The sequence below is a fragment of the Balaenoptera ricei genome, chromosome 20 (genome assembly GCF_028023285.1).
Source record: "Balaenoptera ricei isolate mBalRic1 chromosome 20, mBalRic1.hap2, whole genome shotgun sequence".
Classification (NCBI taxonomy): domain Eukaryota; kingdom Metazoa; phylum Chordata; class Mammalia; order Artiodactyla; family Balaenopteridae; genus Balaenoptera; species Balaenoptera ricei.
This window is the reverse complement of record NC_082658.1, coordinates 11,243,262-11,256,642: the sequence shown is the minus strand read 5'-3', so window position 1 is coordinate 11,256,642 and position 13,381 is coordinate 11,243,262. Positions and strand designations below refer to the sequence as shown.

Here is a 13,381-nt window from a genome sequence, read left to right as displayed (position 1 = left end):
CATGTGTAACCATACTCATCTCATGAGCAAGTGTGGGATTATGAGATCAGATTTTTAGCTGGATTCTGAAGTATTTGATAAGATTGACTATGTCTCCTCTATTTTTCTGAAAAAAAAAGAGTAAGCTAAGAGAGTTTATAAGTGACAGACTTAAATGTGCCTCTGAATTTGGTCACCTGTTTATGTCAAGCAATTTCTACAGGGGTTGTGCCCAAGATTCAAATGGAAGACATCTGAATTAACAAGTATTAACGCATGGTCTGCTTTGCATTAAGAGCCCAGTTAGCCAATGACAAATCAAATGCCTCAATACTGAATGACCACAGGGACCTTGGCGTTGATATCAACAAGACCCAGGTCCAAATGTACAATAGCAATTGATACTATATTTAGTACTGATTTATCAGCTGGAATAGAAACAGCCCCAAAGCCCATGGTTTGACTACTTAGAAAGGAGATAGCATCTTACATACTCGATAACATGAAATCCATCCTTTGGTTTGTGATCAATCCCTCCAACTGCAGCACCACAGTCAATACAAAAGCTCTGTTCCATCGGCAAGCCACACTAGGATAAACACAAATGTGACCCCAGCTCAGTTTGGACAAATGCCATTGTGCAAATGAGCACATACTTACCACAGGAGGTAGCGGACGCCACTACGATTGCTTCCTTTAGCTTATGTGTGTGTCAGGTGGGGCTACAGGAGCTCTGGGAGACAGGGCAGGCACTCCATGCCAACTATGTTGTATGTGGGCAAATTTAGACTTTTTAAAAATAGAGACAATTTAAGTTTTATTCCTAAATAGTCACTCTATAGACAAATATATAAAACTCAATCTTCCTTTCTCATATTCATCACTGTTTTCCATTCATTCCCCCACCTATCACACTGGCCTTACTGCTTTACTATCTAACGCCAGGAATACTATAGTAGCTTCCAAACTGATTTCCCTAACGCCATTTGGACTTTTTTATTTTTAAAAAATGTAACCATATGATTCACTACTTCCAAAGGCTCATTTTTCAAACTCAGACTGTGTGCTACTATATACACTGAATAACAGTCTATCACAAACCAAACCAGTCTCAGATTCCCAGACCACAGAATTTCAGGAGCAGTTTTAGGAAGGATCTATTTTAATCCTGTTTCACGGACAAGGAAGTGAGAAGCTCAGAAAGATAAAGTAAAATGCATATATCAGGTTTATCCTCCAGGTCGCTTATTTATTTATTAAATAACATTTGTCTGTTTCAATTCAATAGCCTGTTCTGAGCAAGTATGGATGACACTATGAAGGGTTCTGGCTAGATGCTTTGGGATTCAGAGATGAACAATACACAGATCTTCCCCCAACAGGCTTACAAGCTATGTGTCTCGTTTTCCTATCCTTTGGTATCTAGACCCTATCTCCCCCCTGGGATAGTAATCCAGCCTACAGTCTAGTCAACGTTTTGTCGTCACATAAAGACCTGTGTCACTGATCTTGTGCTGCAGTGGCCAGGAAGGACGGCCAGCAGTGGTTCCTGTCCTGCAGTTTTGTCTTTCAAGGGACATTTGGCAATGTATGGTGGCAGTTTTGTTTGTCACACTGTGTGAGATGGGATACTACTGCCATCTGGTGAGTTGAAGCCAGGAATGCTTCTAACCCTCCAATAATGCCCAGGCCAGCCCCACAATAAGGCATTATGTCCACAGGGCTGAGAATGAGAAACCCTGGCTGGAAAACCTTAGTACCATTTGGATGTTTAGTCATAATACCTAGACTAGCCGGCAAAATGAGTCTGTGTTCCCCCGAAAGGTCCAGACCCTCATTATCCAACCTCCTCCTCCACAGCTCCCCTCCTCAGACCTGGAGGAACACACATTTTGAACCCCCCAAACCCTACCCTGAATACCAAGACTCACCTCGCCTACAGAGCACGCGTGACCATTGGGACATGCTGTTAAAAGAACAAGACACATGTTGGCTGGTGAGGTTTCACCTAATGACCCACGGTTAAAAGGGAAAGCTAACTCCCTCCTCTCTGGTCTAACCAAATGCTGATGTGGACTTGATGTCCCAAGCACATTACCAGAAATCTTGAACTTTGCTAGATATTAGAACTCATTAGATATTTGACACATACCAGGAGCTCAACTGGTATCACTGAAAAATAATGTCTGTGTTTAATTTCACAAAGCAAAGAGAAACTAGATTACAGGTTCATACCGGGCGTTACTTTTGGAGGCAGGGTGGATAGTATTTTATACCCTCCTATTCACTCTCTGATTTTTTTCTTTTTGCTATGAGCAGGTTTTATAACAACTTTTAAAACTAGTTTTAAAAGATTATCTACTCAAGGCAACAGCAAAATTTACATAAAGTCATGGGCTATATTATTTTCTCCTTCAGTTCTATATTTCTAAAAGAACTATCTTTGGGTCAAAAACATGGTTGTATTGTGAGCTGGCCCTTGACTGAGCCTCTCATGTGGTTCCCAGCACCCCCTTCTCCCCAAAGGGCATATTCCAGGGAACAGAAGTGCACCCTAAAGGACCCTTTCCCTGTGACTAAGAAAAAAATAATCTGACTCATCTACAGTCAGAAGGGTACCAGTTCCTGCAGGCTGTTCATTTCTGCAAAGGCAACCACGGCAGAAGGAGGCAGGCACATTAGGACCTTCGGGGACAAACCCGTGGACCCCAATTCTATAACAATGTCTCATGTGGTTTCAGGATGCTCTTCAAAGCTCAGGAGTGGGATTCCACCTCAGGCCAACACTTACTGTACCAGTGGACTCCTTCCAGACCTATCCACTCCCTAGCTTGAGCAAGCAAGTCTTCAGGCATCGTTGGAAGAAAGGCATTCTGAAAAGTCAAAAGAACAGGGCTGGCTTTAGCTAAGTGAGCATATCGATGCGCTGTCACTGATCAGCAAGAGGCCTCGAGTAAGAACGTGACCTTGATTTTCTTTCTTCTTGACCTAAAAAGCTCTCTATGAAGAACACAGAACAGCTCCTTGTGAGATAACAAAGGGCAAGGCAAGTTTTTCACCATCATTGTGGACTAAAGGGTCAAGTGAGACAGAGGCAGATGGAGAATCTAGAAGATAAACAGGTTCAACAGTTTCTGAGGTACCGGCTGGGTCTCTAAAGATTTTCCTGTGAACGCGGATGCAATCATATCCCAATCTTACCGCCATGAGATCTGGGGAGAAGGCCAAATTCTTCAGGGGTTCCAAGACTTTGCTTTGTCCACAGAGAAGGATGGTTGCAACATGAACAGCCATTTCTATTACTGTCCTTTCAAGGCTGTTGTCCCCAGGACCCGTCCTCAGCAGGGGTAGTTCATTGTTCACAAGGGATATTGCAAAACGTCTGATATCAGGAGACAAGGTCTTTCTTTCCACAATGAATTTCTCCATAGCCTCACATTGCTGACAGGAAAGAAATTAAAATACAACAAAGCAGAATATCATGTGAATAGTGAGAGAAAACCAAAGGTTTGCTCTTATGTCACTCATACACTTTTTTTTTTTTTTTAAAACATCTTGATTGAAGTATAATTGCCTTACAATGGTGTGTTAGCTTCTGCTTTATAACAAAGTGAATCAGTTATACACATACAACATGTTCCCATATCTCTTCCCTCTTGCATCTCCCTCCCTCCCACCCTCCCCATCCCACCCCTCTAGGTGGTCACAAAGCACCGAGCTGATCTCCCTGTGCTATGTGGCTGCTTCCCACTAGCTATCTATTTTACATTTGGTAGTGTATATATGTCCATGACACTCTCTTACCCTGTCACATCTCACCCCACCCCCTCCCCATATCCTCAAGTCCATTCTCTAGTAGGTCTGTGTCTTTATTCCCGTCTTGCCACTAGGTTCTTCATGGCCTTTTTTTTTTTTTTTTCCTTAGATTCCGTATATATGTGTTAGCATACTGTATTTCTTTTTCTCTTTCTGACTTACTTCACTCTGTATGACAGACTCTAACTCCATCCACCTCATTACAAATACCTCCATTTCATTTCTTTTTATGGCTGAGTAATATTCCATTGTATATATGTGCCACATCTTCTTTATCCATTCATCTGTTGATGGACATTTAGGTTGCTTCCATGTCCTGGCTATTGTAAATAGGGCTGCAATGAACATTTTGGTACATGACTCTTTTTGAACTATGGTTTTCTCAGGGTATATGCCCAGTAGTGGGATTGCTGGGTCGTATGGTAGTTCTATTTGACTCATACACTTTTGATAGCAAATACCTATCAAATATCAAGGTTAAGGGGAATTCCCTGGTGGTCCAGTGGTTAGAACTTCGTGCTTTCACTGCTGACGGTGCGGGTTCAATCCCTGATTGGGGAACTAAGATCCCCGCAAGACGTGTGGAGCAGCCAAAAATAAATAAATAAATAGATAGATAAAGTTATTTGCATTAAAATAACTTTGATTTTTTTTTTTTTTTTAAATCAAGGTTAGGATGGCTAAATGGTTGCCGTTTGAAGGGAAATTATCTGGAGAAGAGAACTCTCCTCTACAAACACAGAAACCACATACCCAAGCACTAGTCTTCATAATTTTGGAAAACATTATCTTATGTTCTTGACTGTGTTTTAACTGTTACTCTAAAAGCTTTGGATGAAACAGAAAGTAGTTGCTCCACATAAGAAGGCTGGAAACCCCAATCCTAGAATTTTAAAAATTTGGGATATAACTGGTGTTTGTGACTTTTACCTCTATAGTCCCTCCAAATTATGAGACTATGAACACAGCCCTGAAGGCTGATACTTACCTGTGGCTTAGGATGGAGGTTTGCACTGTGGGATCTGTACAAGGTTGTGACCTCTCTAAAAAGTGCTAACATTAGGTGGGCGGCCTGCTGAGTTGTGGAGCTCCTGCAGGCCTGAAAAAGCAAGGACATCAAGTGAGACTTTTAAAAATCTAGCTCAGGGCCAGAATCCCATGTGATTCGTATATGAATATTGAATGAGATCAGCCCTTAAGCCTTGGAAAGGTTGAGGGAGCCTTTCCCAAGACCCTGGGCGCCTGGGACCCTGCACCTCAAGGACCATGTTCTGGAAAAACAACTGTTCATAAACATCCTAATATTAAACTCAATGCGTATTTATCAGATAGCTTACAATAGAAGTAACAGAGATCACCATCTGTTCTCTTTCTGACTACTTCACTGGTCCTAGAAACTTTTCCTGAGCAGAGATATTTATTTCCTCTTTTCCCAGCAAAATGCCAGGGTAAACAAGGACTCAAAAAGGAAACACGACCAGAACAATTTACAGATTAGATTCTAAAAGCCCTGTATCTACTAAAATAAACACATGCATACGCCTCTATGGGAATTATGAGGCTACACAGATATAGGTTTTGCTTCCTGTGCCATCACGTATCAGAGCAGAGGAATCTTGGAGGAAGTGACTTTTTAGCAGGGTCTCAAAGAAAGTAATGGACATAAATGAATCAGAAAGGAGTTGCCGGTGGCCTCGTGCAAACCCACCAGCCCAAATCAACCACTGCCGCTCCCCTGTTTGCTAGGCGAGCCCGTGAGGCCGTGAGCGTAAGACTTCTGATGCAGCATGTCACCCTGTGGGGCCTCTTTCGCTGCATCATTTGACATCAACAAGACAAGATTTAGGCTCTGAGGGGCCACTGTGTACACAGAGCAGTCCCCCAGTTCGACATACCTCCAGAGCAGTCTCAATGGCCAGGGGCTTGCACTCCAGAATGGCTTTGCCCACTGCGTCGCGGAGAGCCTTGTAGCTGTCTCCATGCACCAGATACTGATCCATCTGGCCTGTATGGTCCTTCTGCAACCCCAGGAACACAGGGGTTAATCATGGTGGGGACAGCGTGAGGAATGCTTAAGAAAGAACCTTCTTGATAGGTAAAGGAACCAGGCAATCGTTAGAGGTTTAAAGGCAGCTGAACCCGGTTTCCAGGTCCAGACCGAGGCATGACATCCCACTGCTGTTTGGGAAGCACCTCCTCCTCAACAGACGAAGAGCGGGGAGTGGGTGAAAATCTGGGGGAGGTGACCTTGTGGCTGCTTTCCTTCTGCACTCAGAGTAGAGCACCGAAGGACTTCAATACGTTAGCCCTAAGCTCCAGTTGGGAGCAAACAAAAAGCCAGGATTTTTAGTGCCGTTTTTGTAACACCAGGACAGTAAAAATTCATTCATTTCTGAGCACTAGGAAAGGACCACTGAGCAGCCCTGAAGCCAAAATGGCTGCAACTCTGTCATCCTTAGTCCTTTCCTATCTCGCCTGCCAAGGATAAAAAGGGCTTATTCTGAAAGCTGAAGGAATTTTTTTTTTTAATATTTATTTATTTATCTGGTTGTGCCAGGTCTTAGTTGCGGCATGCAGACTCTTAGCTGCGGCATGCATGTAGGATCTAGTTCCCTGACTAGGGATCGAACCCGGGCCCCCTGCATTGGGAGCATGGAGTCCTCACCACTGCATCACCAGGGAAATCCCTGGCTGAATGACTTTTAATTTGCTAAAAGCCAAAGCCACAGAATCATTCTTTTGCTTTCCCTGTGTCAAATTCTATCAGAAGTGATGCCTACATATGCTGTGCAGGTAGGTGACAAACACATCACACATACACACGCGCGCACACACATATCCTTCCCCTAGGCAGGCGGTCTAAACGTGATCATGAGCTGGGTCAATCAACTGAAGCACAGAGACAGAGGAGAAGACCAGAACAGATGCACACATTTTCCGTGATGGATGTGGGAGAAGGTCGGGGAGGAATGCAGGAGCAGCAGCCCCGCTCCTGGGGTTGGGGGGCGGGCAGCGGAGCTGAGACAGCACAGGGACTGCCGGGACCACCCTGCTTACCTGCTGTGCAATGACTCCCCTGGGAAACACCCAGTGGGCCGGATGGCCCTGTCTCGAGAGGCTCTGCACAAACTCCATCCCCTGCTGGCTAGTGAGCTTCCTCACCAGGTATACTTGGTACCAGTCATTCTGGACCCGGGCACAGAAGTGTTCCACCTGCCGCAGGTAGCGACGCTTCTCCTCCGCCATCTCTGCAGAGCCAACAAGAAAGGCTGAGTGACGGCTGAGGGTACTTGTTAGTTAACTGTCTGGAACAGAGGCTAGTAAAAGCTCCGGGGCCTCCCCTTTAGGAATTCACAGTGAAAGAACTAATCTAGAAGAAAGGGGACACGGTACAGACCAGTATTACTCTGAGAACCAGCTTCCCACACTTCCTGAATTTCTAAATCATGGGGGCTCCCGGCCTGTGGTCAGGAAAGTTTGGGAAGAAGACCTGCCTGAGCCGTCCTGAAGCTCAGAGAGGATCTCAGAAGCCTTGTCAAGACAGAGGCGGATGCGGGCCATCTCCTGCAGGTACTCCACCGCGGCCTTGCCAGCGGGCTCTCGGCTGCATCTCACCGGGCGGTACGTCTTAAGGAACTGGCCTTCCTCTCTTAGGTATTTCAATTCATCACTTATGAAGAAAGTATTATTCCTCTCATGTATTGAATCCTAGGGAACATAGAACCAGAAAGAAAGGATATCATTCTTTTCTATTTGCGAGTCCCCCACCTTCGCAATTTCTACAGTGTGGTTGTGGATAATGCAGGAAGGATAAAGAACAGTGCTGTGGGTTTGAGTGTACATTTTTTGAGTCACGGAAAACTAATACCCCTTTTTATTTTAGTGGCAAGAAGGAGGGGAAAAAGAAAAGCTATGATGAAAAAATTTTTTATCTAATATTATTTTTTCATACGCATTGTAAGATTTTTGGGAGTAAGAAAAATATGAAGAGAATAAAAATTAAAAGTATTCACAATCTCACCACCTGTAGACAACTTTGGTGGCATATTCTTCTATGCTTTTTTTTCCCCTCATGCACATGCACATAAATGCCAATATATACAACTGCTGAGGGCAGAAGCAATGTTTTTGAAACTTTTTTTCCCCTGCATGGAGCAGAGCATCTGTTAATGTTACCACCTAATTTATACTCTGTAAATTTTCAGAAAAACACTATTCCATCACATAAACCACATGGTTTGGAGAGTTTGAAAAAGAAATGCAGGGAGGTGATAATCAGCTTACCTCCAGGCAGTTGCTAAAGAGCACATACAATTCAGCTTTATCTTCAGCCAGGAATGGTTTCTTTTCTAACTGGGACAAATAAGCCTGAATATAATCCTTCACTTCACGGAAGCTATGGAAGGAGAAATATTATACCTGGTTAGTTCAGGTCTGGAAACTCATTTTGCCAAAAAAAAAAAAAAAAAGGTATGTATGTATGTATCTATCTGCCTGTTATCCATCCCCCCCTTCCTGTATAATTATATATATATACATACATACATGTGTATGTATAGTTTGTAACACGATTTTATGACGACTATTCTAGCACTAACTTGGAGGAATATAAAATTCCCTACTTTAGACTAGCTGTTCTCAAACTTTTTGGCTCCAGGAATCCTTTACAGACTTAAAAATTATTGAGAACCCCAGAGAGCTTTTGTTTCTGTGGATTACATCTATTGATATTTACAGTATTAGAAATTAAAACTGAAAAAATTTGAAATTATTTATCAATTCATTAAAAATAACCATACTAAACTCATTACATATTAACATAAATAATATTTTTAAAAAGCTTTTCCAAAACAAAAATTCATTAGTAAGAAGAGGGGTACTGTTTTTCATTCCTGCAAATCTCTTTAACACCTGGCTTAACAGAAGTTCGCTAGATTCTCAAATCTGCTTCTGCTTCTAATTGGTTGCACTATATTGAGTTATATGAGGAAAATCTGGTCTCACACATTATGTAGCTGGAAAAGGGAGAAATATTTTAGTAGCATTTTCAGGTAACTGTGAATATTCTCCTTTGACACTACACCAAAACTTGATAAATGATAATTTCTAAAGGTTAGTTGCAATGTGCGATCTGAAACCCTATCAATGCACTATTCACAGTCAACTACATTAAAATCAAATGGTCTGCAGTGCACTCCAAATGGATTTCTTTTTGATCAATGCAAAATTCTCTGACATCAAGCATCAGTCACTTCAAAAATACCGGCTCACTGAGCTGTGCAGACCTGGCAAATGTTGACACATTTTTATTTTATGATATATTTTAAAAAACCTCACATTTATTATCATCAAAAGGTCTGTACGTATTAGAAAGCTGATAGGCTCCCGGTGGAGGATACAAGTTTTCCAAATTTTTATTTTAATTTTTTTTAAATGTATTTATTTTTTTGGCCACACTGCATGGCTTGCATGATCTTAGTTCCCCAACCAGGGATTGAACCCAGGCCCTTGGCAATGAAAGCATGGAGACCTAACCACTGGGCCACCAGGGAATTCCCTCCAAAATTTTAATATTTGCTTAAAAGCTTGAATTTTATCATTAGCAACAAAACCATCAGTTGTCTTCCTTGATGTGACAGGCTCACATCACTTGGTTTCAAGAAAACACCTGCCAAATGCCCAAGTCTGAATAAGTGTTGTTTGTCAGTCATTCTTTCAAGTACAAGTGGTATTCCACAGAAAAAGCAGCCAAGTTAGCATGTAACTCAAAAACCGCATGAGTGGTTTTCCTTGAGATAACCCTGTACCTTGGTGTGCAGCCGGAGTGCTTCGTGTGTATCTCTCATTTCAACAGAATATTAAAAAGTCATATCCTCAAAGGTGGAGATTTAATAAAATTAAGAATTTTTATAGCTTTGTCAAGGACATTAAGTGAAATTGGCATTTTTAAAAACTGTATGTGCTTGGTGGTGACGGAAACAATGGCCACTACCAGGGTTTTCCTCATGCTAAGATGCTAGCAGATTCACCCTTCATTACTTTAGTAACATTAAATATCAACAAATATCAACACGTTGAAAAAGCCAGATAATATCTTAGTGTTATTTGCAGTCTCGTCAATGTTGTCCCACGCACGGGTCTGCCTAAGGAATGGATGCCTACATTTCCACAAAGTATGTCTAAGTCTGGTCTGAGTGATTTTTTTTTCTTCTTGGCTGCGTTGGGTCTTCATTGCTACGCACGGGCTTTCTCCAGTTGCGGTGAGCGGGCTTCTCATTGCGGGGGCTTCTCTTGTTGTGGAGCATGGGCTCTAGGCACGCGGGCTCAGTAGTTGTGGCTCACAGGCTCTAGAGTGCAGGCTCAGTAGTTACTGCACACAGGCTTAGTTGCTCCGTGGCATGTGGGATCTTCCCGGACCAGGGCTCGAACCCATGCCCCCTGCACTGGCAGGCGGATTCTTAACCACTGCGCCACCAGGGAAGCCCTGGACTGATTCTTTTTTTTTTTAATTAATTAATTAATTTATTTATTTATTTATTTTCGGCTGTGTTGGATCTTCGTTTCTGTGCGAGGGCTTTCTCTAGTTGTGGCGAGCGGGGACCACTCTTCATCGCAGTGCGCGGGCCTCTCACTATCGTGGCCTCTCTTGTTGCGGAGCACAGGCTCCAGACGCGCAGGCTCAGTAGTTGTGGCTCACGGGCCTAGTCGCTCTGCGGCATGTGGGATCTTCCCAGACCAGGGCTCGAACCCGTGTCCCCTGCATTAGCAGGCAGATTCTCAACCACTGCTCCACCAGGGAAGCCCAGAAAATGTATTTTAAGAGTAATTTATTTGAAAATCCTCCAGGAATCCTGTTTGAAAAAACTATTTCAGAAATAATGGGGGGAAAAAATAGAAGCAAAATAAAATGTCCGTGGACAAGGCTGCAGCAGATCCATGCTTAAATGTAAATCTAATCTCTATCCTGAGTCACCTGTCAGACATTTAAGTTAGAAACAGTTGTTTCTATTGGAACTTTTCTTCCAGCATCTTGATTTTGCCATCACCTCGAGGTGTACTCTATCAAGTCAGAACACAGGCTGAGGATACTGAGTATCTTCCAAGAGAGCCTTCTGAATACAGATCAGCTTTCTTTCTTTCTCTCTCTCTGTTTCTTTCTTTCATTTTTGGCTACGTTGGGTCTTTGTTGCTGTGCACGGCCTTTCTCTAGTTGTGGCGAGCAGGGGCTACTCTTTGTTGCGGTGTGCAGGCTTCTCATTGCAGTGGCTTCTTTTGTTGCGGAGCATGGGCTCTAGGCACACGGGCTTCAATAGTTGTGGCACACGGGCTCAGTGGTTGTGGCTCGTGGGCTCTAGAGCACAGGCTCAAGTAGTTGTGGTGCACGGGCTTAGCTGCTCTGCAGCATGTGGGATCTTCCCGGATCAGGGCTTGAACCCGTGTCCCCTGCACTGGCAGGTGGATTCTTAACCACTGCGCCACCAGGGAAGCCCCCTATAGATCAGCTTTCTAAGAATTTTCTAAAATAGCATAATTTGACAAGACCATTGAGCTGAAGCACCATATGGGCTTCTCTGTCCATTTATAGAATCAGAGAAACTTAAGAGCTGAAGCAAAACTTAGACAACATCAAGGGCAAGGAGGGTGAGGGGAGATTCTAACTTATCATCCAAAAAAACACAAAACTTTGTAGCTGTGGAACTGAGGTGAGAACCGCAGATTCCTGACTCCCGACTTCCCGCACATGTCACAACACCTTGCACCCTTCCCCCAAATCTGTCTTCTTCTTCCTAACCACGTGCTTGTAGGCATACTGAACTCATAGCCAGTATGTGAATATGTCAAGGACACAACCCATACAGATAAAGGAACAAGGGGGTCTCTTGCTGAAAAAGCTTCCCCAAATCATGAACTAGCTACAGGTTCTGCAAAGAATGCTTGGCAGCAAAGAAAAAGCCACGAGGAGAATAAAAAGAAGTCAAGGCGTGCTAGAGGCAAATCCAAGTTCATGGTGCTCACCTGTACTTCAAAAGCAGTTTCAGTACCACTGAGCGGATGACAGGGGTCTTATCCACAACGTCATCAAAAGGAGAAAGAGATTTTGTGTGTTCACGGCGTCCTTAAACCAGAAGGAGAAAGGTAGATCATCGTTCACATCAGACATAAAGAGTGAGATGAAGAACTGAATTTTTAAGTCTATAGGAAGAAAGCCACTCACTTTGGGAAGCCTCTCGAAAGAGCTCCTTCTCTACAAAGAGTAAAGACAGCAGAACATCGACCACATCCTTCTGAGGTGGAGAATTGTCTTTGAAGCACATGGTGGAAACTAGGTCCACAAAGAAACTATTGCACATCTGCCGGAAGCGAGCATGTTTCTCGATGACCTCCCTTGGGAATCATTGAAAACCACAGTCAAAAGGCTTGTAGAATGTGTTCCAGAATCCCTCCCTACAGAGTGCTTTGGGATTTGGACAGCAATTTTTTTTTAATTAAAAGATGCAAGTATCTCCTTACATTGATTAGAACCAGTCTCCAAAACTGCAGACAGTACATACACTTGGCTCTTTTGAGAAACACTTTGATCATTTGGACCATCTAGCAATAGCCTTCATATCCCAAGAGTTTCTCAGAGATCCCATCCACTGGGTTTGCCTTGGGCTCCACTTTCAGGAGGCATCAGAATGGAGGGAAATGGGAAGGAAAACCAACCACTTAGGCTAATTTTAACTACTGCCTTGAAAGGCACTTAGCCAGATAAGAGCTAGCTTTATCCTCAGGACATAGAACATGGAATAGGTTTACGTATCAAGAGGATACAAATTTACATATCAAGAGGATAAACCAGTTGCATCTAAATTCTTTGAGTCTCTTGTGATGGCTTTATTTAGTTTACGACCTTCTGGTTTATTTCCTCTAATTTTTCTATCTCCCTAATCTGTACACATGTATGTCTTGAGGAGAGGATAATTTTCAGACACTAGGTGTTCATAAAGGTACATAAGTAGTTAGTTGTCTTTCTTAGAACACTTCTCTGTCAGGCTTTCTAAGATTAATAATTATATTTCTGAACACTGTATTTGCAAAAAAGGAAGAAAAAAGAGGAAGCTTTCTCAAGAGAAAGGGTGTTTTACCGGTGCTCCTGGGAAACAGAAGGAGAGAAGCTGTCTGGCAAGTCAGCTAAACAATAGGGGCATCCCATCTGCCCTTGGGTGATGTGAACCTTGACGCAGCGCTGGCAGAATACATGGTCACAGGGCAGGCAGACAGGATCCTGTGCATCTCCCAGGCAGATGGGGCACGGCTTCACCCCAAACCTAGAAGCCAAGAAGGGTGACCAATTCTGAAGCAGAGAAGCTGGCCATGAGAAGCAAAAAATACAAAAGGTTCTGAATTCTCTCCTTTGCAGATCTCAAACCCAAGATCTTACCTGGTGAGGCTCTTGCTGACCTGGTCCTTACATTTACAAAGAGTGGTCATCACTGCGACGAAAGGCCTGTGAGTCTTGATGTCAGAGTCCTCTTGCAGGCACTGAAGGAGAAAGGCAGCGGGAGGAGGAGGGAAGCTAATTAGCAGTGAGGAAGGGCAGGAG

At 43.3% G+C, this 13,381-nt stretch overlaps 1 protein-coding gene across 5 annotated transcripts in view; it reads right to left on the bottom strand.

The window, feature by feature from the left end:
• Positions 1–13,381, bottom strand: part of RNF213 (ring finger protein 213) — a 115,168-nt gene that overhangs the window by 15,131 nt on the left and 86,656 nt on the right. For all 5 annotated transcript variants that reach the window (XM_059908490.1, XM_059908487.1, XM_059908486.1 and 2 more), the window contains 13 exons: positions 13,220–13,320; positions 12,924–13,106; positions 12,011–12,180; positions 11,812–11,911; positions 8,080–8,191; positions 7,290–7,503; positions 6,853–7,043; positions 5,691–5,813; positions 4,784–4,894; positions 3,181–3,420; positions 2,771–2,852; positions 1,911–1,945; positions 474–568 (listed from right to left, as the gene is read on the bottom strand). In XM_059908490.1, the coding sequence (XP_059764473.1) occupies positions 474–568; positions 1,911–1,945; positions 2,771–2,852; positions 3,181–3,420; positions 4,784–4,894; positions 5,691–5,813; positions 6,853–7,043; positions 7,290–7,503; positions 8,080–8,191; positions 11,812–11,911; positions 12,011–12,180; positions 12,924–13,106; positions 13,220–13,320 (1,757 nt within the window). The remainder of the gene's footprint in view (positions 1–473; positions 569–1,910; positions 1,946–2,770; positions 2,853–3,180; positions 3,421–4,783; positions 4,895–5,690; positions 5,814–6,852; positions 7,044–7,289; positions 7,504–8,079; positions 8,192–11,811; positions 11,912–12,010; positions 12,181–12,923; positions 13,107–13,219; positions 13,321–13,381) is intronic.